This window comes from Acartia tonsa, chromosome 9, assembly GCF_053477335.1.
Source record: "Acartia tonsa isolate MP-2025a chromosome 9, ASM5347733v1, whole genome shotgun sequence".
Taxonomy (NCBI): Eukaryota; Metazoa; Arthropoda; class Copepoda; order Calanoida; family Acartiidae; genus Acartia; species Acartia tonsa.
The window spans coordinates 30,694,436-30,721,052 of NC_137268.1; the positions used below are offsets into that span (position 1 = coordinate 30,694,436).

Here is a 26,617-nt window from a genome sequence, read left to right on the forward strand (position 1 = left end):
CGAAGCCGCTAGTGGACTTATTACAAGACTAAATAATATCATTTTTACATAAATATTTCCAATAGCGACAGAGATTTTTCATTTCCTAAAAGACATTTGTGATGTTAAGGTTTTTTTAAGCGAAGCTTTTCTATAATTAAAGTCGATCACGTCCGTAAAGGTTAATTTCGACATGTTAGAATAGTCCTATCGATTTCAAACTTTGCATGGTGATTTTTATAACAGTTAGATACGATTTAAAAAGCGTAGCGTATATAATCATTATATATACATCGAACACATGCTGATTTATAACTTTTTAACACTCTACAAGAGTTATTGTGCGTTTCTTCTGATTTTAGAGCTTCGCTTTTATGGATGTTGTCAACCTTGTTGATATTAATAAAATAACAATAAAAACCATTTATATTTTATTTTATCACATTCTTTACAGAAAAAAACAACAACTAAAGTTACCAAGGCTCGGCAGACGCGCGGCAACCGCCTGTAAGTCTAAAAAAATCAACCTTTTACAATGTTAAAAACAGATGGAACTCTAAACCTAACCCAAAAGCGACAATCCCTCTTTTTAAAAATTCGAAGCACCCGAACGGGTTAAAACTTGAGGCTTAGTCGCGTGGCTGCCGAGCCCTGAAAGTTACATTCACCAAATATGGGTTTCGTCACAAATGTAAATTTTGTATTGTCTGTTATTAAAATATGAAAATAAGTAGCGCAGCTACTTTAAACTAACTTTCACGTCTTTGGTAGGATATCTAACATTGTTCATAGCATACAGGCCCAAAATTACTGCTATTAACATTGTAAATGCCATGCCCATAACGCTCCACATGTCCAAGGTCGTTGCCACGACAACAAACGTCAGCATGGCAATTGTAGTGACAAGCATGAGCAGGGCACCAAACGCCAAGGTTGAGAACATGGCCACAAGGCCACCAACGGCAAATATTGTATTCTTGATGATTGATAAGATCATGGTGTGTGTTATGCGGATTTTTCAGGTTTTTGGAGGATTTTGTAGTGTTGAATTTTTGTCTGAAATAAGAAAAATTGATCAGAAATTTATTAAAATTATTATATTTATTTGCATGGGGAAAAGTTGTATTTTTTGTTCTTTTGGGTTCTTTCCCAGTCCATGAGAGGTATAAACTCTAAGATGACAACAATCCATGTTGCGGTTAAAGGATTTTTTTGTTGGGGGTGGGGGGTTATGTAAAAAATAACAATATGGGGGTCAATAACAGAAAGTACCATCTTGTTCACTTCTTCCCCCCCCCCCCGATTTTATAATGGGATAAAATTTTTCGAAATAGTTAATTAAGGTAGGACATATTAGGTAACCCCGCAGGGTTAAGTATGAGGATAAAACTAAACCCCTTCCCCAATTTATTTCGAAACAATTTCGGAGTTGAGAAAATCGTGAAAACATAAAAATCTAGGAATCGATCTAGCAACCCAAATAACAGGCAGATGGACAAAACAATGTATATATTAGATGGACATCTATAATGGGAATCTTCACTAAAAATTTCAGCTGGCTATCTTTTATAGGAGCTGAGAAAATCACGTTTCCCCCAAAACGTTTCTTACGGACATTTCAAATTATAGAGTAGCTTCGCTACTAAAAAGGGAGTATTGGGGGTTTTAGTATTTAAGCGGCCACTTATGGGAAATCACTGATAAATTCAATCATGGAGGGTGGGGAAAATGGCCAGCGCGTTTTTTTAATCCCTGGAGGGAAGAGGGGTATGCAATGATTGTATTAAAAATATTTTTTTTTTAATCTTACCTTTATATTTATGAAATAAACATTTTATTTGTGCTTTTTATGTTATTAAACAAACAACTATGATAAAATAACAAATAAAAATGAAATGTTATCTCTTGAGAGGACTGATAACAACTAATTGTAAAGTACCAGGAGAATATTTTTACATTCAACGTGACTGTTTGGATAATAACACAATATTTCACGTGACTAAATGGGAGGAGTCGGAGCTTAGTCAGGGATCTAAAAGGATAAGACAATGGCCGATAAATTGATGTGCTTCCCCAATGAGGACATACAAAATTACCCCTTCTGTAGATTAAAATTAGTGATTGAAACGTTAGAACACTCAACTTAATAAGCCAACCAAGTAAAATTTAGTATAAGTCCCCAAACTTGTTAAGCCAACTATATTAACTAGAAAACTATATTATAAAACTTTAGGGACCAGTGTAATAAACAGCTCATTGTCCCTTCTCTCTCTCTCTCTCGGACTAGTGGCATAGCATGGCTGCTCTACTGAGTGTCTGTTTGTCCTGTACAATAATAACAAGGCTAACTACGTGCAAAATACAAGCTTTCATAATATTGTCGAACTCTTTCTTATTTGGATTTGGCAAGACTAGAGGAATTTCATCTTGTAGTTCCCTCCTCCAGGTTATTTTTGGTCTACTTGGTTTTCTTTTTCCTTGAGGATTTTTCTTGTTGACATTTTTACAATTAAGGAGTACATATAGCTTTTATACATTTTTCATAGACTTGATTTCAAGATTATCTATATTTTATCTTTCTCTTTTTACAACCATCGAACACATTTTTCTCTGGATATTCAACCATAATTATTTTGTGCTTCGCTATTTATGGATGTTGTCATCATTGTTTCTTTACATAATTATGCTATTCGATTATTTTTTTAATACTAATATTTACAAGTATTAAATTGGTTATAGAAATTGAACCCTTTTTAAGCTTAGTTTCATATTTTTTACTATTTAACTGTAAAAACACTTGTCCGATTAGTTAAGCTTTGCTTTTATGGATGTTGTTGAAATTTTTTAAAGGTATAAATTAAGAAAAAAAGGAAATTTCTCTTTAAGGAAGATAACAAAGTAAAAATGGTACAAATAAGAAATGGGCGTTGAATCTCCGCCCATTTTAATCATAGTGCTAGGAGGCACTATTCTTTCTGGAAAATTCCACATTTATTAATGTACAAACATTGTACATTAATAAGCGAAGCTTCTCTACTTGGGCAGGTCCGTCCGTGATCACAGATTATAGCTCTGATGTTAGAATTGCCGTACCAGTTTCAAATTTTACTTTATAATTTCTTAGCCCTGTTCACAAAAGACAAAGGTCGACCTTTGGAAATTTTAGGTAGACCTATAGAAGCTTTAGACTGACCGATTTTATAAAGGTATTTGTGGGTTGTACTTGTTAAGGTCTACCTTTAAAAGTTATTTGTGAACTGGGCACTTAACTTTGTATGTATTATTCATTATATATGATTGGATAAATTGTATGTCGACAAGTCATTTACGACAATAGATATAGGATATGTCGATATATTGACATGAAATGGAAAACGTTGTCGTCAATTTAGCTTACTATAATAAAAAGATCTATAGTATAGATGTATATACGGTCAACTTCCTTCCTTCATTTTTCAAAGACCTCTTTTGTCTGCTTCTAAATTATTTTCTGCTACTTGGCTGTGTTAATATAAGAGACACCAATTGGTTGATTTTCATTGACCCAATATGAAGGTTGCACAAGACGGTTACGGTGGGGAGATTAAGTTTTTAACCCTTTCTCTCTCTAGTGTTTTACTCTAATCTATTATAAACCTCATTTATTGGTCAGTTCGATCTTTCAGTAGAAGGGGAGAGGTTGTGGTAAAAGAGGTGGATAGAGAGTATGTTTTTATAGCCAGCTGCGAGCGTCGTTTTATCAGAGTACATAAAAATTTGAGTAATAATATATTCGTTTCCATGAAGATAGTAGGTAAACAGTTTTAACCAGCTCATACTAATAACGAAATTATTTCGGGAAAAAATCACGAAACCCATATGTGTTTTTCAGCTGTCGTTGGGGGGCAGCACATCGTAAAATTGACGAACTCTCCATTTGCCCCCCAAATATTATTTTAGATTTATTTCGCTTGTTGGTTATACCTCATTCCTGGCATAATGGCATAAATTAATGTACACCACTGATGATGATAGACAAAATAACCCCTTACGTATATTAAAATCATTGGTAGATAAGTAAAAACACAGCGAGTTTCTAAGCCTACGAATGAGAGAACGTGTCAAATTAACGGAATAAAATAAACAAGTTTATAAGTTTGTACATTGAAATTTATTCTGCAAAGATATGATAAGATTAATTTCAGGGAAACCTCCCCTCACAAATCTAACTCTACATCATAATTAATAATAATCATAATTAATTAATTAATGTGGCTAGATGATAATTATTACATTTCATTACATAAATAAATCTAAACTATTTTAATATTTTTTAACTTAAATCTGTAACCCAGTTTTATATTTTACCCATAGAAAATTACGGTACATTTGAAAAAATAATGGAATTTTTTTTTTTCAATATTAGCTGCTATTTCAGATTACTCAAAAGTTGAAGGGAAGTCATAATCACCTAAAGAAAAAACTATTCTGCCCCTCGATAAAAACTATTGAAATGAAATGTCTTCCAGAAAGTGTATAATATATTCATTTTAACGTTAAAACGAAAATTGTACAATATTTTTTTGGGCACCTTAGTTTTTCTTCAGTTAACAAATTTATCCCTCCAAAAAAATACAAATCTACTTTAATCTTTACTTTACAATGTAAATTATTCATAAAATAAAATGAGAATTAACGAGATATCAAGGCGAAAGACTTTTCAATATGATAAACAATTTTCAAACATACAAAAATTAATCATTTCAAACCAATATAGAATACAACAGATGGAATTATATATAAGTAAGGTTTACATGTTTAGAAGATACATACACTTAAAGATAGGTAAACCTTTATAACTTTTTATAATTCCAGCTACAATTACTATTGAAACTATTTACTATTAAGATAAAAATTTGTACCCAATAATCTTTAAAATAATGAAAGAACTAAAAAACTAAATAGGTATTTCTTCAATTTATAAAATTGATAATACAGAAACAATATTTCAATAAAAAGATAAAATTGTATATTATTATTTAAAATCTAATAAAATACTTAATAATGTAGAATATTGTAATAGTTATTTATCGCATCGTATTATAAACAGCTATACGAAATAAAAAAAATGTACAATTTTAAGATTAGACAAGTTTTATTACCCACGAGATACCAAAGGCACGGTCTAACAAAACTGGTTTTAAAATTATGATTTTACATTTTTATATGCATAGAAAACGGAATATAATACGATATATGATTTTTCAGTATTGCTGGAAACCGGTTCTAATCCACCGGATATTAATCGGTTTCGAAGCAATACTGGAAAAAAATTTATTTGGTCACTTTGAAGTCTGGTACATATCAAAAATTATTTAGGAATGAAACAATTTAAAATAAATCAAAATTTATTTAATATTGTACTTTATACTGGTAACTATCAAAAAAGGATTGTTAAATAGTTATTTTTGTTTTACTTTTAATGTCTTAAATAAAAGTGTATTTAGATTAGACTAAACTTAAAATGCTACACAAATGCCTTATTGATGTATTAAAGTAAAACAAAAACACGCTTTTAGAACAAAATGTAGATTTTTTGGCAAGTTTTAGGCTTTTTCGTTTATATGGTAATATCAACCTATTTGTGCTTTATTGAGCAATATAAAAAACTATTTATCTTAAATTTTAGGATTTAAAGAACTTTAGGGATTAATTACTGGAAAAAAAGGATTTTGAGATTCATAGTTTTAAGTAGTTTACAATAACTATACAATTTATAGGAAGAGTTAGGTGGTTTTTTTTGCGGGCCGATAGTTTAATTAGAGAATGAAAAACTGACAATATTTTGGTTTAAGAAACCGACAAAAAATAAAAATATTAAGGTACTGAAATTGGTACAACTTGAAAAGATATGGAATATTTGAAGATCTTGCTTTTAAAGACAAAATCTGTGCACAACCTATTTAGAAACAAAAATTAATTCTACAAAAATAATTACCCTTTCTAACATAACAAAAAATTACACATAAATAATTATACAAAATAAGATTGACTTAAATAAGTAGGTATGTAAATTTCAGATCATTCAAATTATTTTTCACAATTTTCATCAAATATCATTATGAATACATTTAGAAAGGGGGTTCCAAACTAGAATTACACAGTTTATCAACAATTTGATGGGATGTTTCAAAGATAAGATTCGAACATTTGTTACACTTCTTTTTTTATTATTCTGTCATTTACGGATTCGTTATTTCACAAGCTAATGTTTATGAATTAACATAGATGATATTGCTATTTGCCCTTTTCATTGACTGTCCAAAGGGTAAAATTGACGCGGAATTTTTAAAATCCGCCAATTTACGCAAAATGCCGCGCTGTATTTCAGTGAAGAAACCCGCCAACAAATGCGCAATACCGCATGATTTTTTTTAAACAAAGAAATCCACGAATTTTGTAGGCTATCACAAATATCAGAAGCTGATTTTTTTTCTCTCAAAAGAATAATTTTGGTAGGAGCTATTCAGGTAGAAATCTTGCTTTGATCTCGTTGCATACGTTGGTCAGCTTTTCTGATACAGGCTGTTCAGCGGCATTGCCCGGTGGAGAGTCCTATAACAATATTTACATAAACTCAATTTGAATGAAAGTCCGTAATAAACAAGACATGATTATTTGAAATCTCGAAAAGTGCTACAAAAACATTTTAGAAGAAAAAAATAGTGCAATATAGGCATTGTAGATATTTCGACAAATAATCCAAATCTAATGAAAAGTTATCATTGAGGATGAACAAAAATTTATCGTCCATTGTCTTATCCCTTATGCCTATACCTGTATCTAAGAGGAGGGTTGGAAGATTGTACACGTATAGGAAATGAAATTCCTATTATGGGCTAGTGGGGTAAAACACTAAAGGCCAAAATTCAATTTTCAAAGTTTTACAGATAGTGGCGCTATCCTTGTAGGATATTTAAAAAAAAATTTATTTAGGTTTGTATTGATAACTACAAAAACAAGCCCATACGGCCGGTGCAAAATTTTCATACTAAAATTTCATTTCCTATAAGTGTACAAACTCCCCCCCCCCCCTCTTCAGTCCATCCTTCTGTCATTGCTTTGACATTACCTTGTCAGAGTCTGAGAGTAAAGAATCAGCAGAAAATTCATAGGATATTGGATCTGAATCTGATACATTAGATTGCACAGAACTCTTGCGTTCCCTAAAATATACAATTTTAAAATATATTATTTAGGAGAAAAATATACTATAAACTATAAAAAATGAACACACATTCAAGAGGTATTTAAACATAAGAAAAATATACCCTTTAGATTTTGAACAACTTTGCTTTAAGAAATAGTCATTACTATTCAACTATATTCTAATACCTCTCTAAATAACATGCAGAACTTATATACTGTAAAAATAACAATTTTAATTTGGGAGATAATTTAATGTAAGAATAAAAAGCAAAAAACAGAATAAATAATTTTTAATCGATATTAGTGGATGATAAAAAAAGTTATTTATCGCATCGTATTATAGACAGCTTTACGCGGAGATAAAATGCACAATTATAAGATTAAAACCAGTTTTGTTAGCCCCGAGATGCGAAGGCACAGACTATTATGACTGTACATTTTTATATTCGTAGAAAACTGGATATAATACGATGCTATACAAAATTTTCCAGTATGGCTGAGAACCGGTTATAATCAAGCGGATATTTATCGGTTTCGAAGCCATACTGAAAAAAACTATTCTAAACATAAAAAACTATTTGTATTTTCATAAACATGCATATTGCATAATTGTTACTTTTTAACACACTGATTATTAACAAACAAGGACAGTTATATTATCAAGTAGAACAGTAATAAAGCATTATCCTATAAAATATATATTAATATATACCTACTTAGTTCAGATATTATGCTGGTTTTGTCAATAAATTACTGCATTTAGTTGTATTAGATGGCTCATTTCAATAATCAATTTTCAAATTAGTCTATGAAAACAAGATGAAAACTGGAAGGGGGGGGGGGGGGGTTAATGCAACCATCTCGTAATCAATGTATAAATGGCACTTAGAATTCGAATTTTGAATTGAAATTTTGCATGAGTAATCCTTGGTAGGTCTATTTTCCATGAATAAAAAAAAAAGTTGGAAAAGTATCGGCTAACGGCTGGTGGCTCAACCGTTTAGCCATTTGTTGGGTATTTTCAAGCGAAACTCTCTCTCCATATAATGCTCTTTTCCGCTCCAAAACGTTTTCAAACGGTTCTAGCCGCTAGTTGCTGGTACTAGAAATCTAAAAATGTTTTTTTTGTATCATTTCACATGATATAAAGCAAAAATATGTATTAAAAAGTTGATTTCTACGTAATTTATGACAGATTTGCCCTAAAAATAGCCAAAAAACGGCTGGGCCGTTAGCCGTTACTTTTTCAACATTTTGTTCGATTTAGGGAAAATAGACCTACCAATAATTACTCATGCAAAATTTCAGATCAAAATTCGAATTTTAAGTGCCATTTATACATTGATTACGAGATGGTTGCAAATTTGTAGCCATCTGCCGAACGGACAAATAATAGCTATATAGTAGGTGCGTTACAAAATAGATTAATAGGAAGTTAGTCTCATTTCAATTCTCAATTTTATATACGAATTAAAAATGTTAATAAATTCCTAGATATAATAAGAAACAAGGATGACAACATCCATAAAAGCGAAGCACTGAAACAGTAGGACAAACGGACATGAATACTTATATAGTGTCAGAACTGAATAATCAGAATATAAATGTATAAGAGTCGAAGCAAAGTTGTAAGTAAATTTGTTGAAAAACTGCTTTATACAGGATTAAGTTTATGGACATACTTACATTTTTAGGACTTGATTATAGAGTTGCTACGCTAATAACATTATACTTTGTTGTCCCAGGAATCAATATACCAAAAATCAGATCAATCGGATGATTAGATCACATAAAAATTTGTTGTTACAAAAATAAAAAAATCAACATGTTTAAAATGGACGTACGGACATTTTGGTAATGATTATATAGTTGCTACGCTTTCTAAATCGTACCTAATTACTAAAGGAATCACCATGCAAAATTTGAAATCGATAGGACAATTCTAACATGCCTAAATTAACAAAAAAGCTATCCGTTACGGACGGACGTACGGACGGACGGACCGACCCTAATTATAGCAAAGCTTCGCTTTTAAAAATGGATTAATAGATTTATGTACAACTATAAAATACTAAAAAAATTAAGTAAAACCTAAAAACAAAAAAAAATATTAATTAAGGGGGTTAAGTAAGAATTATAGGTATAAATTAAGTTATGAAAAATATAAAACATAAATTAGACTAAGCTACAATATTCTAAAAAACTATTAGTGAATAATGTTAATTTTAAATCTAAACATCTAAAGTCCATCTAGTTCTTATATGAAACCCATAGTGAAATTCAGACATTAATAAAATTACTATCTTTTAAACTATTCTTATATTGTGAAAATTGTTTTTATATATATTAATGCCATTTTTTTTATAATTACGCCAATAAAGCAAAACTAAAGAAAAGTTAAAGTTAAGATAGATTTTTAAATGAGATGTCGAAATTTCATGTTAGGTTATAGGATAGGTACAAAGTTTCTTGAAAACTATTGGTAATTTAGAAAAGTTAAAGATTTAACCGTTTCATTAGGTGTTCAAACAACATTTTATCTTAGTTCTGTAGCTTTTCAACCAATATTGTCATCAAAAGCTTTGTGCCTGTCCCCTGCGGGGCGTATACTCTTGCCTTTTCCCCAGAGTACGTGGGTCTGTGGGCACCAGTTTACTCCCCTCCCATTGGAACAAAAATGGGGGTCTGCACAAATAATTTAGTTTTAAAATTTAAAAATGTAAATGTATTTTTACATCCTATTATATTGAGTGGTAATGTTTTTAGTTTGAAGCTTAAAATTTCAATAACTACTGAACTGATTGAGTTATCCATTTTTGGGGAGCTTGACAAAGGTTTGGGATATCTTTTTAAAAATTGAGTCTTGGGATGGTTTAAGCCCTTACGGCTGTAATTCAGCCCCCTACTTAACACTTTGAATACAGAGCCCCTAAATGCCAGGGTTCTCTCCCGGCGCTAGTTTGTATTAAACTAGACATACCAAAACTTTTGTGAAATTATTTGATTTAGTAAATAAGAGAATAAGTTTGCATACAAGAGAAATTAATATCTCTTAAAATTGACATTTGAATGATTGATTAATCATGATGAAAATTATCTTGAGAGAAGACAATGGACAATAAACTCCTTCATGTATGACAAATCATTCGACCCATTCTTTACTTGATTTAATAATAGTCCCAACGAATAAGAGAATGTAAGATACCGTCCATTATCACATCCCTCCCTAAATATTATCTAAATAATTAAGTTAATAGGTACATAACAAATGGTTATAAAACCTACCTTTTATCTTTAGTATCATTGCCATTGCTTGTGTTTTTATGATTGGAGCTCGGATCTGTTTGTGGGATAGGTTTGTATTGGTTCTTACGACCAGACTTCCCTTGGGCTAGCTCACTGAAAAAAAAATAATTAAAATCAAGAATCTTATTCTTGACTGATAAAAATATTATATGCAAAATAATGTTTTCTTTAGGTAGGTGATATAAAATCACAGGACTGACAAACATTTGATTGGACATTTAACTAAACCTATTTTAAACCATCTTATAGATTTAATAAATGCCTAACCCCTGTGGGTGTCTTTTTTTTGTATCTTCATATCCTAACCTAACCTGTAAAATTTAACAAAATATTTTAAATACTCTTACGTTTGTCACTCCTGCGTTTGTCCTTGAACCATATATGTAAACCTTTGCAAAACTAAGAAAGTTTAATAATGAAAACTTACCCTTCGCAACTGCTCTCATCACTTGAGGTGCAGCTGCCATCCTGTGACGGCTTTGATTGCTTCTTTTTAGCTGCTTGCGCTTGGGCCTGCTGTTTGCCCTAGTTTCAAGATTAAAGAAATAAGTAAAAATACTAAATTTGCGGCATTCCCCATCAAAAATTAAAATATAAGTTTCCATGGAGTTTCAATGTCCCAAAAGCAGAATTTAATAATATTAAATATTTAAATATGTTAGGGGGGGGGGGGGGGGGGCTATTTATTGCCAGAGATCTAGAAGGATAAGAATATGACCGATTTACATCCACGATGAGAATAAAGAAAATAACCCCTTCTATAAATTACAATTACTGGTTGAAACGTTTGAACACTCAACTTAATGATCCAACCAATTAAAAAGGAAATGTTTTTGTAAAACTTTAAGGACTAGAGTAGTATAAACAGCCCAATGTCCCCACCCTCCCTGGCTGTAATTTAATTACTTGTTCCTTTAATCCTGCCTGTTGTTCCTCCTGTTTTCTCTGCAGCTGAGTCAGCTGTTCTTGTTCTTGCTTTCTTTGCAGCTGCCCCAGCTGTTCACCTAGTTGGTCTAGCTGCTCACCCAGCTGTGATAGCTGATCACCACAGCTACTTCTGAACATTGAAAAAGGAGGGTAAGTTTTTTTTCTAAAAAAGGGTTTTAGTAAAAAAAATGATTACATCCAGAAACGAAGCACAATAAATCATGGACAAAGTAAGTTAAGAAGCAGATGCTCATTTGTCAAAATAAAAAGATAATAAAAAATGGAAAATCACGTGACCATTATCCTTAAATGTAATTTAGTTGTCTTTTGTATAAAGGACGAATCGTACTCTGAATGCTCTTTGGTAAGGGGTACCTTCACTAAAAATAATCAGCAGTCTATCTTTATTAGCAACCATGAAAATTGACTCTTCCCATAGCGTTAAGTGCTGACAGAATTAACTACTAAGAACACCCTATACAGTAAATTAAATTTTAGGCAATAATAAAAATTTCTTAAAACCCAACCTGCTAAGTTGTTCTCCTAGCTGTTCAAGCTGTTCAGCGCAGTTTCTACTTGTTCTATTGTGATGGTTATTATTGGATGCGTAGTTCTCTCGTCGCATACGAGCCTCGTGGTTTTCTCTTTCCTAAATATCAAATAACCATTATTTGGACCATAAATATGTATTTACCTAAATTCTTAATACACTTGCAGCAGCGGTTACAGCTTTTTAATAGAATATATACTTTTTTTTGATTATTGTAATAAAATAGCTAACATGTTCATTTAAAATGAAAAAAGATAAATGTTCTTTCTAGTTCAGATGTACAAACATGTCATTCTATCCATATATACTATTTCAAGGGTTTAGTCAGCTTCATATGGCTTTTATAAAAAGTGGTCGTGGCTAACATAATATTTACATGCTGTTTAAAGTATAGTAAATATATAAGTATATCAACAACGTGTTCAGGCAATATTAGGGAGGTTAGGGACATTGGACTGTAAATTACATTGATACCCAAAGTTTTTTAAATTTCTCTAATTTGCTGGACCTTTTAACTTTGGATACTTGATAGGTTGGTCCAAAGTGGCAGTGTCAGAGCTTTTCAACAAATGATTTTAATCTAGAGACTTAGTAATTTATTTTTCATTGTCTTATCCCTTAAGATCCCTTCTCCAAACTGACCTTGGAATGATTTCTTGACTCCGTGACCACGCCAGAGTCGGGGGTGATGTCCTTACCAAGTAAACCTCCTGATGACACTGGCTCACTGTATTGCTGAAATATACAATCAATCAATAAACAAGGATGAAAACATCCATACATAGCTAAGCACAAAAATCATGGAATGTACAAACGGTTGTCATAACAAAGAAAAGAAAGAGAAAATCACGAAACCTTTAATATTATGGGTCATGTATTTTTGAGTATGAACGACAGATAGACAAAATATATATAGACTAGATGCACATTTGTCATTTATCATAGGAATCTTCAATGAAAATTTTAGCTGTCTATCTTCAATAGCAGCCGAAAAATGCATATTTCTCCTATAATATTACGGACTGGCTGACTGACTTTCCCTTAAAAAGTAATATAAATTTAGCAATCTAACTAAAAGTCATTCAAATCAAAATTTATTTCAATCTTTATTAAAAAAAAACTTGAAATCCATCACTTTTAAAGTAGACAACCTTATTTTTATTTTTTGCATGATCTGACTAATTTGAATTATCAACTTTTTTAAAGATATAAAACAGCCTATACGAAAAATCTTGGCCACTTTAATCTGAAAATAAAATAAATCACCGAACAAGGCATTTATATAAACTAAGATTTTTTTCTTACATTATTATTGTGACACAAAGTAACATTACAAAAACGGCCATAAAAATAATAAAACTAGTTTTGATGTACAAAACTAAATTCTAAACTAAAGAAAAATGATGATAGAGAAAAAAAGAGGTTAGCGCAATACATCACAAAACAAATATTATAATAGTGCTATACATAATTTTTCAGTATGGCTGAGAGCAGGTTCTTATCCTACGGATGATATTTATCGGTTTCGAAGCCATACTGGAAAATAAATAACAAGAAACTTTAGGTAAAATGTGAAGTATCATTATTAACAAATCAAATGAGTTGTTTTTGTAAGTAATGTTAACCCATTAGTGCCGAGCGCCACTTTTATGGGCCGATCGAGCTGTAAGTTTCAGGGAAGCTTTATAATGGTCAAAACGGAATTCGTATTTTTTTGTTTTGCTCTAGTGGCGTGCACAGGAAAGTTGCAAAAAAACCCGGTTCGGCTTGGCCATAAATACCAACCAGGCATTAACACCCGTTTTTGGTGCTTTCCCCCAGTTTTAAAACCCGGTTGACCTGTATAAACCCGGTTATTTTGACCAAAAATCAAAAAATGTAATTTTTGAACGCCAAAAGTGAGATGAACACTTTTTAGAACTTTGATACGATCCGTAATTGAAAACTACACAACCTCATGTAATCTAAAGAGCTACAAGTATAATACGAAGCGATTTATTTCAAATTTAGTGTTTCGGCTATAGGTGCCGCCGTTTTCGGGTAAAAAAACCCGTTGCTCGAAGTTTTAAAAGACACACACTACAAAAAAAGAACATATAAAATTTGGGTGTTACATATCAGAAAACGATCATAAAACTATTGGGTGACACCTATAGAGATTACTAGGGTTATTAGGGTGGCTCAAACCCTTACTAATGACGTTAATTGTTATTTTTATTGGTTGAAAAGTTAAAACCGGGTAATAAAAACCGAAACCGAGCCGGGTTTTAAAATTTTCGGGTATGTATGGCCAAGCCGAACCGGGTCATAATAGGGCGTAAAAAAACGATAAAAAAATCATATAAAAAATAATAATTTGAATAAAACGAATTCACATATAGATGTACTTGTCAATAAACATTAGATTTCACGAAAAAAATCAGCGACTTTACTATAAAAACAAAAAAGTTAGAAGGGGTATTTTGAATTTCATGATTTTCAAATTTTGTTGAGCTATACCATAAAACGGAAGTAAGCTAAACTGCCTGCTCCAGGGGGAAATGAAAGCCAGGGTAGTAGAGGAGGGATTCATACTGAGAATGATGCAATTATGGAGCCGGAAACCGGTTTTTTTTTCATTTTTCGGAACCGGGTTTTAATGTCCGGTTCGGCACTAATGGGTTAATATCCCAAATGAAAGAAATTTACATACCTTTGGTATTTGGTGGTTTGTAGAAGTTTAAACCATTCTTGTTTAATAATTTGTTATTACCTGTTCAATACCTATCTAGTAGTTTTTATGTCGTATGAAAAAAATCATTAACCCTACTTCAATACAAAACAAGGGTGTACTGTATATTCTGCTCAGGATCCCCTGATACAATCAGCAGGGCAAGTCAATAATTTTGCAATCCATCCACAAAAATGGCAACAAACCTGTTTCAACATGGCGGCATACTCTAGTGGTGAGATGAGATGTAGATTCTTGACCTCCCTGCCGTAGCTGAGGAGGCTGGACACCTCGGAGTCGAGGTCGCTGTCCAAACCCTGCACAGAGAAAACAATACGTGATGGCATTGTGCGCAAAGTGTGTACACCAAAAAGTATTCATTTAAATCAAGGGTTTGTGATTCAGCAAATTGATTCAATTTGAAATTGCTGAAATAATTTATTTGTGTAATGTTGGCTAAAAACCTGTTAGGTCCCTGATTTTAATATACTTTGTGTGGTAATAGTATATTCAATCTCAAAGTGATGACAAGACAATATGGTATAAACAATCCAAACTTTTCTCCCTAAACCCTAATAAAAATCATCTTGGAAAAATAATTATGATTTAAAAAAAGGTAATAGTAGCCTTCACAATATTGCGTGTTGACGAAACGAATGATTAAAAACAGTTAAGACTTAATAAGCGCATTTGACTGGAATCTTACTCACAACTTTAAGCAATATTGTGAAAGCTACTATTCCCTTAGTACCAATGGTTGTTAAAGAGTCTTCATTCACTTCAATTTGGTTAAGAAATATTTAAATATTATTTAATAGAATACTTTTTGGTGTACAAATACACACAGTTCATGCGTGCTGAAGTAGTTGAGCCATTTGATGCATAGTTTAAAGAATTATTCACAGCACAAGGAAAGATTTTTAAATCAATCTTACTCAAAGAGTGGGGAGGAGGCCTTTTTATCCCTAGATTTGTTCAATTTAAACTTGTGATCAAATAACAAAGAGATAGAAATATAACCTATTAAAGAATGCTAAAAAAAGTATTTGTATTCATCAAAATTTTGAAATCAAAAGGGGGGTATTTTTTTCGCGCATTTTCCATTTCATATTTGGTCATAATTAAGAACAGTTTGACTAAATAAAAGCTTTTGACTAAAAGTTTACATCTAACTTTAAGGAAAACACGCAAAAAAAAGATCTCTTTTATCATATTCCATTTTAAGTGTTATTTAATCACAATTGTAATTTTGGCAGGGTGGAGAACTAGGACACCCCTCTTCCCCTCTGTTTAGGATTAGTTAAATTTACGGATGAGTAATTAGGTGAGGTTAGGATTTATGAAGTATGAGACAGGGGCCGGGGGGGAATGGTTACAAAAGATACTTAGTTCAATAATGATTTTCAAGATTCAAAGTATCTTCGTCTTATAAGGAATTTTATTCCATTTATTGTGGTAGAATTCTGTTTGGTAAGGATTATTTTCACAAAACAATTTTATTTATATAAAGATCTAGTATACAAAAGATAGAGAAGGATTTCTATTGTAGGATAGATTACCCAAGAAGCTAGAAAAAAATACTTGCATTGCAAAATGTTTTAGGATCACCAGACTTTTCTTTTATGGAATATAGTTACAAAAATTGGCATTAAAAAAAGTTCGACTGTAAGATTCCAGGGATCTAAAGGGATAAGACAATGGCCGATAAATTGATGTACATTCGCAATGATGATATACAAAATAACCCCTGTTGTACATTATAATTTGTGGTTGAAACGTTTGAACACTCAACTTAATGTGTCAACCAATCAAAATTCACTAAAGTCTCCAAAGTTGTTGAGCAAACGAATAAGAAAACGTTATCATAAAACTTTGGGGACTAGTGTAATTAACAGCTCATTGTCCCCTCTCTCCCTCTGGTAAGATCCCCTTAAAACACCCAAATTAAGCATTTGTCAAACAGTTATGATTCTAAAATACCAATCCCTGTAACTAAGGTTCTTTAACACAATTTGATAACTAAAAAAAACAAGAAATCCTCAAAAACTGATTTTGGTTTAAAAGATATCATTAACAAAATAAATCACTTGACGTTACTAATCACATAGCTTAGTTTTATGGATTTATTTTAATACCTAAGTAAAATCGGCCAATTAAAAATTATAAATAAATCCATAAAACTAAGCTTAATTAAAGCACAAAACAATATAACTTTATCAGCGCAGCTACTCTAGTTCACTTACCATTAACTGTTGGTTGGTATCTGTGGAGGACTGAACGTCAGAATCGTCGTCATCCGCCGGCGTCAGCTTGTTACCACCTCCGCCGTCCTGTTGTGGCCGCGCTCCCCGCCTAAAGTAAGCATAAAATAATCATATGAAGAGGAGAGATAACGACGACATTTTTTTTATCAACAAGTCTGAATATTCTTAAAGGGATAGTTTCACGAAGTGCATTTAAAAAAAAAATAGTGAACTGTAAGTTTTTTCTATTTTAAATAACGTAGTAGTGCATAATATAAAGTTATTGATTAAAATTAAAAGATTTGACCAGGGATTTTCCTTAAAAAATGAGTTTTTAATTTTTATTTTCAACTTCATTGCATGTTATAGGTATATGGCAAAAACTTTTTTTAAAACCAATAAAATATTTAATATAGTACTTAGAGTAGTGATCTTTTTATATTTCTTAGTAGAATATATTAGGCATTGGATAGATATGATTGTGATAAAGAATTTTAACATTGACCTGACCGAACTTTTTTATTTGACAATATCTAAAAAAGTTAGTGATTTGCAACATAAATTACATGAGAATGGTCTTTTTATATATATATATGTTGTATGGTTAGTTGGTATTTCCGCGTGAGATAATGTGTATATTGTAAGTAAACCGGACGGTTTTCTTCATTTTTTAAAAAGAATCTATAGAAAACCTGTTCTATAATGAACCGGACGTTATTTTTTTATGTTTTTTAAGTAACTTGTCCCAAGGGGAAACTCTGTTCAATTTTTTTATAACTCTTGTGAAATATGTGGAAAAAGATTCTCTGATATTGGTGTTTTGGCTATACATATTTGGAAAAAAATAGACCATTCTCATGTAATTTATGTGGCAAATCACTTTAACTTTTTTAGATATTGTCAAATAAAAAAAGTTTAGTCTGGTCAATGTTAAAAATTCTTTAACATATAATCATATCTATCCAATGCCTAATATATTCTACTAAGACATATAAAAGTTCACTACTCTAAGTACCTTAACTCTTTAAATACACTTCGTAGAACTATCCCTTTAACAAGAATGGCAACAGTCATAAGTAGCGAAGTAAAAAAATTATGGTTGGACAGGCAGAAAAGAGACACAGTAAATTATAGCGCAGCTGTTATTTAGCCAAAAGCTAAGCTCGCAAAGTTATGCGAAATATTTCCCCAAAAAACATGTGTTTGGGATGGAACATTGAAAGATAGGTATATAATTTAGAAACTATTTGCAGATTATCCGCGCTATTAAATATAGAAGATGTCTACTTACCAAGGCGGACTGGAAAGGTTGCCGGCGAGACGAGCCGCCTGTTGGGTACCGGTTATTCGGTCAAGCTCCTAGGATAATATAATTCAATTATTAAACATTAACAAGGAAGAAAAATCTTTAGGAACAGACCTAAATGAGTCAATATAGCCTTTTAATTAATTACGAAAGACAAAGGAGGAAATTAACCTACAACCCTGTTTATCCACTATAATATTACCAATAGAATTCAATACAGAAAAAGTGTGAGAACACAATATTATTTTCCATTTTACTATCCCTTTTTCATAGATGTTTAAGTTATGTAAAGAGATGACTTTTTAAGTTTTGCATATTTAGAATTAGAATCATACCTGGGGTGATGTATCATTATAACCTTGTTGTTGGTATTGATCCTGGTAAACTACACCTTGGTCCTGATAAGCTCCATACCTGAATTATTCATTTTTTAGATGCTTCAAGGAGTATAGGGAATGTTTTGGCTCATGTACAGGTGCAAATTATTACCCTGGGTATTTAAAACTTCATTTTAAGTCCACTGAAAATGAAGTACTTTACACTTAATTGGTGGATACAAGGAATCTCAAGGGATAAGACAATGGCCAATAAAATGATGTACATCCCCAATGATGACACACAAATTATCCCTTCTATAGATTACAATTTCTGGTTTAAACGTTTGCACACTCAACTTAATGAACCAACCAATCAAAATTCAATAAAAGTCTCCAAAGTTGTTGAGCGAACGAATAAGAAAACGAGAATATAAAACTAATGTGATAAACAGCCCAATGTTCCCTGGGTGGATTTGAAGCAAGTAGATACACAATTAAAACACAACCAACCTGGATTGCATTTGTGGGCCAGGTCTAGCTGTAGGTGGCGTGCTAACTAAACCTTGCAGCCGGGCATTGTACGCTAATCTTCCATCTTAATAAAAAAAAAAAAATTTCTGAAGGGTACAAGAGAAGAAGCTTACAGTGCCTTTAAAAAAGTGACGTCATACAAAGCAAATAACCAATAATTGGCCATTATATAATATATATTCTACCAAAAGTCAACTAAAATGTATACTGGCCTATCATTGGTCATTTGTATTGTATGAAGTCATTTTTAGGCGCTATAAGCTGTTTTGTTCAAGTTATCAAACCTAGAAAATAGGACCTTTATGTTTCATTCAAAATATAATTAAAGAGGTAGGTACCTATTGAATTTTGAAAATTAATTTAAAAATAATTGTAAACTTTTTTTATACCTAGGTATGTTGATATAAAAAAAATAAAAAATTATATTTACCTAAATCCATGCCGCCAGCTCCATACAGCATAGCTTCTCTATCCTGCGAGATCTGTCGTGCCAACCTAAATTAGGTATCAAGTTTTAAATTTATTTAGTTAACATTAAAAGACATGTTTGAACAGACATGGCTGAGCTATGGTAGTGGTTGTTTTGATTTGAATATAATGTTTTGTATAATCCAGCGTTTACGCGCATATTGGTGCATGGACAGGACACATTCCAAAAGGGTACCGAAAACTTTAATAGCAAGACTCATGTCTAAAAGTACTAACAGTACATTTAAATAAGTTCCACCTGTTTATTGGGCAATGCCTTCCCATATTTATATCAATATTTATACTAATTTCATTAATTGCAGATATTAATTGAAATGAGTTCCATCTTTTTATTGGTAGAGGCATTTCCATGATTTTCATCACTTGCTCGACATTACAGCAGAAATAAACTTACCTCGGATCCATCATTTGTTGTCCCTGAGCTGCGGCTACCAAAGCAGCTGTCCGCGGATCAACAAAATGCGCTAGCCTAGGGTCCATCATGGCAGCTGCCGCCACCGCTTGTTGGGCCTACAAAAATAATTTATCAGTAAAGTTTTCCTTCAGTTGTAATTGATTTAATCTTTAAGAACCGCAGCATTATCAATCTATCAAGTTTTAAAATTATGAAAACTGTTCAAATTAAATGGCGTACCCGTCAGAAAAATAAGAGGGGACATTCTTCAATGGGCTGTTTATTACACTAGTCCCCAAAGTTTTACAAAAACGTTTTCTTATTCGTTGGCTTAACAACTTTGGGGACACTCAACTTAATGAGTCAACCAATCAAAATTCACTAAAGTTGAGTGTTTAAAATTTTCAACTACCAATTTCAATCTACAGAAGGGGCAATTATGTTTATCATCATTGGCGATGTACATCAATTTATCAGTATTTTTCTTATCCCTGCGTACCTGTAGATGACTGTTGGCTGGTATGCCGACTTCATAGAAAGTATTGCCAGGTCCAAGTGCCACCAGTCGCCCATCAGCTGTTTGTACAAGTTGTCCAGGCCCAGGGCCTAGCATTCCCTTCCGAGGGTCTATGGGTGGCCGCCCGCCCCGGTTTTTATCTTTATTTTTCCTAGAATAAAATCAATTATAGAATTAAGTACATAACATAGGCTATGTAAGAATATTGCTTTCTTAGATTGAAATTTTCTGAGCTGTTTTAGGCTATATGGAAAAAAGGGATGAAACTAAAACAGGCATGGTTTCGTTGCAGCTTTAAGTAAAAATTCTAACCTTTTTGTCACCGATTCAAGAACTTTTCTAGCAACAGACGTGGGCGTCCTAGATCCAGGGGGTGCCCTGGGGGGCAGATGTCCGCCCCCAATATGTGTGGGCGTGCTGTCACGACCCAGACTGCGAGACCGCTGCAGGGCTGCGGAGCCCATTGGCGGCGGCCGACCCTGGCTGTTCATTATCTGGTCGTATAACATTTGTGATGGGGTGGGATTTTCAGGTTGGCAACCGGGTGTCTGAAACAAATCACAGGTAGAAAGGTTGTTTTAAATAGGTCACGTGATAGTGATAGATTGATTTATCATATGTTTTCAAAAGGGATGGTTGCATGAAGTGCTTTTAAAGAGTTAAGGTCCATAAAATAAACCTTTAAATATTTTTGTAGAATATGATAATTATAGCTTAACAATAAAAGGAAAATATTGTATGATTAAAAGATACATATATCACAAGAGTATAAATTTCAAGTCCAAACCATTGCATGGAATTATCCTATTAAATAAAGATAATGGTCAAAAATATTTCTACCTTAGGAGGTACAGGGGAAGGTCTAAGGTTAGGGTTATCACCCCCCTGCAGGGCTCTCTGTGATGGAAGCAAGGGTCGCGGGGTTAGGGCTTCTTTCTGACTAGATTTCTTCTGCCCTCGTGTGGAACCATAGTAATAGAATCTAAAATAAGTGTAAATTTATAAAAAAAAATTCAATTTTGAATTTCAGGAAATGCAAAATCAGCCTTCAAGTTTCAAAAAGAGTAAAATCTTTTTAAATAAAACAACCAAAATAAAGAAAACGAAGAAGCGGGTTTCGTCGTATTTTCACAGTAGCTTTTGATAATTATTTTAGGCTATGTTATGTAAATATTAATGATTGGCCTGCAGGGGCTAGAAATAAGATAAACGCTATTGTGAAAATACGACGGAACCCGCTACTTCTTTTTTCTTTCCATGATCCATAATTTTCAAATGGTGTAAAACTTACTTATTGTCAAGTTTAGGTTTAGCCTGCGGGCGTCCCAGCGTTGCAGCCCCACTCGGTCCTATCCGCCCGTACACTCTCATATCAAAGCTCTGTGTTGCTGAAATACTGCTGCAACGTGAAGGCGCCCGGCTGCCGTATATACCACCGGCTCCACCATTCACTCCGTAAATTCCGCCGCCGTATATGCTCTTGCCGGCAGCGTAAACTGGATCAAGGCTGGAGAGGTCACTCTCTGAGTAGCCAACAACAGACCGGACCTAAATATAAATTTAATTAGGTACCTAGTGATTTTTACAACATCTGTCAAAATAAGGGATAGGTCAATGAAATCAAAAGTGTTTACGTGTTTTTATGTACAGGAATAAGAAAATCAAAATTTCAATTTGTACATCATTTGCACTGTAATTGTCTGTCTGTCTGTCTGTCTATCTACCTATCTATCTATCTATGTATTACCTGAGCAGCCAAAGATTTGGTAGCTTCTGGAAGAATTAGGCCAGCTGGAGCCTCGTACTGGTCATTATTGTCTGTATCTGACTCCAGCCTTAAAAAAAATGATAATCAAAAACAAAGAAAAAACTGGTTCTAGTGCAGTTATGGACTAGCTTCTAAATTGTTTTGACATCGTTCTTATGCTTGGGAATGAGATACAATGGAAAGGACATATTTTGTATATCTGCACGTCCTACTTTGTCGTTTCATTATTCATTCGTACTAACTTTATACACCCTAACATGTTCATATTTTATTTGTAGGACCAATAAATGTAAAAGTATAGATACCATCCACAAAACTAACTGGCCCAAGTCGCAGAGACTCTTTTCGCCTGCTGGAAAATTGCTTTCTTTTCTTTTTGTAGGGACTCAGCTTTAGTCTATATTTCAGACGCTAATAGCTGATTTCAAAGACCCAATATAAAATCATACCTGTTAAATGTGGGAGACCCAGGGCCATTCATACTGTTCATATTTTGCATCATTCTTAACTTTGATGCTGGTCGCTGTGGTAAACCTAAAAAGATTCTTGTAAAATGTGCACTATTTTAAAAGTAGGGGAATATTTATGGTAGATAACCATGAAATTCAAAATGATTAGGTACCTAGAAAATAAATGTATATTGTATAAACCAGACAACTACCATGCTCCAGTTGTGGGGACTCTTTTCGTCTGCTATCAAATTCACTGATTGCTTTGTACTTGGATGTGTTAATATTTCCAACACTATTGGCTAATATTTAAAGACCCAACTGAACGCAGCCACAGAGTCCCTCCCCCGTGAACATACAGTTATTATTTAACCCCTGTTCATTCTATTCTTTTACCTGGAAGACCTTCTACGTCAGGACTGCAAAGTTCTGACTTGATCTGTCTCTCTTCTCCTGCATCCCTCCCGTGAGAGTAGGAAAGGTTAGACTGGGGCCTCTCCAAGCCCTAACGATAAAATTCACTAAATATGTGTATTTCTTATTGAAAAGAACTATAGGTAGACAATTTAAAAAAAAAAGTTAACATAAATTTTTATCGTTCTACTACTGTTTTTAACTAACACCTAACCTTTACGGATTTTACCAGAAACCTACCTCTCCCTTTTTAAAACTGAAATTGAAAGTGAAGGATCGAGTACAACCCCCCCTCTCCCTTTGTCTCACTCAAGTAATCCTAAAGAACTCTAGGGACCTATTCTTAATCATAAAGAAGAAGAAATAACTTTGTTTATCCTGCCATTTTCCTATCAAACAGCAATTAAAATCTTTTTAGATTTTGCACAGCAAAACTAAAACTTCACGAATTATAATAGTCTGCCACTACCTTAATAACCCCTCACCTTAGGGTCCGGGAAATTTCTTTTTATCTCAGAAATAACACCATCGTCAAAGCTGCGTGAACCGCGTATACTTTCTCTATTGCCGTTATTGCTGCCGGTTTTACTGCCGACCGTGTTACCGCCCTCTCCGCCGTTTTCTTCTGTATCACCGTTGACAAGATCCTGTAAAAGTGAAAGTTATTAAATCAATGTAAATTTAAAAGCATATCAACTGTTTTATCCTATTATATAAAGTAGTAGGATTTTTTTGTCTGAAGCTTAAGATCTCAATAACCACTGAACCGATTAAGTAATAATTAACTCTGAATAGAATGTTATTATCCCCAGAACAAACAAATTAATTAATTAATTAATTAACATAGATGCTATCCTTATTTCAATCTTTTTTAAAACTTTCAATTTTTCAAGATCCTATATATTTGGAAAACTAGCCTTACGAGGTGGGTTAACCCTTTAGGACATGCTAAACCTAACCTCTAACCTAAAATGAAATCATCACCTGACACGACTGTCTCAGAACATCCTGTTGATTCACTGAAGGATCATTCCCCAAACGGAAACGAACAAATCCAGAATCATTAAACAACATTGAACTGGGTCGGGATCTAAAGAGTAATCAAATAGGTGATCATTTGACTTAATTTATGTACCTAAATTCCTGTTATATAATGGTGTGAAAAAATGGTGATAGTTCGAGCCATTTTAGGGTATTACTAAGAAATATAATTTGAATTCTCCCTAAGCCCCTTTGTGTATTGATAGGTTGTGGATACGTTGAAAATGGATGGAATTAGAATCATCAATTAAGATGATGAGTAAACAAACCTTCCTGCTTAGGTTTTTTAATCAATATGCAATAGAAAACCATCCCCAATGATGATACACAAAACTAACCCTTTTGTAGATTATCATTAGTGGTTGAAACGTTTTGACACTCAACGTAATGAACTAACCATTCAAAATTAACTTGAGTCCCCAAAGTTGTTGAGCCAACAAATAAGAAACGTTCTTATAAAACTTTGGAGACTGGTGTAATAAAAAAAAACCATTGTCCCGTCTCTTTCTGGTGTCAATCAACAAACAAAAGTATAAATATCTTACCTTAGATTACTGTACAACGCTGTGTCCATGGTAGCATTACTATCCCCACTTATACCAGATGTGCGTGGTGCTTGTCCCTAGAAAAATATAAAATATATATTAGTTGTCCATAGTCGTCCAAGGTGTGGAGTAAATGGGTGTTCCCCCTACCTCCTCATTTGAAACCCCTCATTTCACCCCATAAAATTTTTGAAATGTACATTAGATTCCCCCTATCAAACATTTATTATTACTTGGATCTTACACCAGACTTTCATGTTCATTAACAAAGTGAAACTCGCAGCGGGCTAAAATAACGATTCCCCCTTCCACCCCCTTTACCCCTATCACATCCCCTCCTACTAAACGCACTGACCTATAAATAAGTTCCATGTTAGCTAAATAGACGACAATTTCTCTCTAGTCATAATATCCACGTATATTCTAGATCCATTCTCTCAATATACATTATACATTGAAAAATACTTTGAATCATAAAAAAAACTGTTTTAAAATCGAATGAATAAAGTTAATGACCTGTTGCCTTCTTCTGGCAAGAGTATTATTGAGCTGTTGTTGTCCAGCTGCCAGCTGCTGTTGTTGCATCTGAGCTGCTTGTTGTTGCTGTAGCTGTTGATGCTGTTGCTGTGTGGTACTGGTCAGGGCAAGTGTGGCGGTACAATGCGGGTTCTAATAATTAAAGGGGTCATTTTTCGCGCATTTTCCGTAAATTGGGTGTAACCTTTAGGTCAAGTGCGCTTATTAAGTCAAACTGTTTTAATTAAGACCAAATGTAAATATATGAAATGGTTATGATTAGGAACAGTTTGACTTAATTGAAGTATTTGACTAAAATGTTACACTCAACTTTACGTAAAATACGCGAAAAAAATTACCCTTTATGAAAAAAAGAACAAATAGGTAAGATGTATTAACAAGCAGAGTCGAGGTCTTATAGATTCGATATAAATAGAATAGTAAAAGCTTATACAGAAATACTTCTGACTTGCTTAGTAAATTTTATTAAATGACAAATTTTCAAGTTATAGCGATGAGATCTGAACGAAATGTTTGGCTAGGTATGATTTTAAAAGTTTAATTCATACATTATTAATTTGTTAAGAGTGTCTTTGCTATACCTAAGAGTATTAAATGTTAGTACACGCGTCCATAAAATGATGTACGGATAATGCATATCCTATCTATATAGTAGATGCACTCTGAAATAGAATTATTGCGGAAATTCTAATTTTAGACATTTGCCTAAGACGATTTTTGAAGCAAATAAAATAATAATTTTGATATCAACAACTTTCCTAATATGTAATTAATGAGCTATAAAACAGGACAATTTAATTATTAAGAATGCTTATAATAATTAGGATATCTATCTGTATGTTTTTGCCGAAGGATCTCGATAACCGCTGAACCGATATGGTTCTCCTTTACAGGGTAGCATCTCATAGGTCATGGAAAGGTTTATAACTTTTGTGGGGAGGGTTCCACTCCCACCTCAAGTGCTCCTTGAAGATTGTAACATGAATACCTGTGATTGATCAACAAGGTTGGCAAGAGCTGGGTTGTACTGGTCCATATTGGCTAAACTGTATCCTACAATAAAACATTTAATTTAGTAATTTTAAAGAGTTACAATTTGACAGGTCTTTTATGAGATATTCTAAGAAATAAAACTTGAAAAATAAAAACCACGCCGAAAAATGCTAAGACGTGAAAAGCAAGTGTGCCTTGAAAGAAACACCTTTATACAATTTAAATGCAGTAAAATAAATTTCAGCTAAATACATAAGCCATAGTTGACATTCGCCACGATTAATTTTAAATGTAAATAAGGGGAAAAGATAGTCAAAAAAAATTATGGTTACAAATTATTACATTACAATGGATAGGTGTTTTCAGTTTTGTTCTCATTTATTAACGTTAAATTGTTATTGCTGCGCTTTTTA

At 32.8% G+C, this 26,617-nt stretch overlaps 1 protein-coding gene and 1 long non-coding RNA gene across 6 annotated transcripts in view; both read right to left on the reverse strand.

The window, feature by feature from the left end:
• Positions 1-397: 397 nt before the first annotated feature.
• LOC145328754 (uncharacterized) lies at positions 398-1,905 on the reverse strand. Its single transcript, XR_013882584.1, has 2 exons — positions 1,790-1,905; positions 398-1,035 (listed from the first exon to the last, which is right to left on the reverse strand). It is a non-coding gene; the product is annotated as an uncharacterized LOC145328754 (long non-coding RNA).
• A 2,201-nt stretch (positions 1,906-4,106) lies between these two features.
• The window catches only part of LOC145328756 (uncharacterized), a 54,133-nt gene continuing 31,622 nt past the window's right edge, over positions 4,107-26,617 (reverse strand). Inside the window, exons 16-43 of one of the 5 annotated variants that reach the window (XR_013882585.1) lie at positions 26,200-26,264; positions 25,191-25,343; positions 24,675-24,751; positions 24,073-24,178; positions 23,574-23,735; positions 23,071-23,179; positions 22,675-22,759; positions 22,205-22,292; positions 21,749-22,005; positions 21,298-21,439; positions 20,770-21,005; positions 20,440-20,608; positions 19,941-20,056; positions 19,488-19,552; positions 19,037-19,121; positions 18,545-18,623; positions 18,195-18,262; positions 16,904-17,012; positions 14,867-14,977; positions 12,593-12,685; positions 11,928-12,049; positions 11,398-11,530; positions 10,901-10,998; positions 10,453-10,566; positions 9,784-9,852; positions 7,091-7,184; positions 5,957-6,573; positions 4,107-5,068 (exon numbers count right to left, since the gene is read on the reverse strand). Coding sequence is in view for 3 of the 5 variants with exons in the window: in XM_080172574.1 (XP_080028700.1) it covers positions 6,481-6,573; positions 7,091-7,184; positions 9,784-9,852; positions 10,453-10,566; positions 10,901-10,998; positions 11,398-11,530; positions 11,928-12,049; positions 12,593-12,685; positions 14,867-14,977; positions 16,904-17,012; positions 18,195-18,262; positions 18,545-18,623; positions 19,037-19,121; positions 19,488-19,552; positions 19,941-20,056; positions 20,440-20,608; positions 20,770-21,005; positions 21,298-21,439; positions 21,749-22,005; positions 22,205-22,292; positions 22,675-22,759; positions 23,071-23,179; positions 23,574-23,735; positions 24,073-24,178; positions 24,675-24,751; positions 25,191-25,343; positions 26,200-26,264 (3,098 nt within the window). In the remaining 2 variants the exon portion in view is untranslated. Of the gene's footprint in view, positions 6,574-7,090; positions 7,185-9,783; positions 9,853-10,452; positions 10,567-10,900; positions 10,999-11,397; positions 11,531-11,927; positions 12,050-12,592; positions 12,686-14,866; positions 14,978-16,903; positions 17,013-18,194; positions 18,263-18,544; positions 18,624-19,036; positions 19,122-19,487; positions 19,553-19,940; positions 20,057-20,439; positions 20,609-20,769; positions 21,006-21,297; positions 21,440-21,748; positions 22,006-22,204; positions 22,293-22,674; positions 22,760-23,070; positions 23,180-23,573; positions 23,736-24,072; positions 24,179-24,674; positions 24,752-25,190; positions 25,344-26,199; positions 26,265-26,617 lie in introns of all 5 variants that reach the window. The other 4 variants (XR_013882586.1, XM_080172574.1, XM_080172576.1 and 1 more) reach the window with 4 other exon arrangements.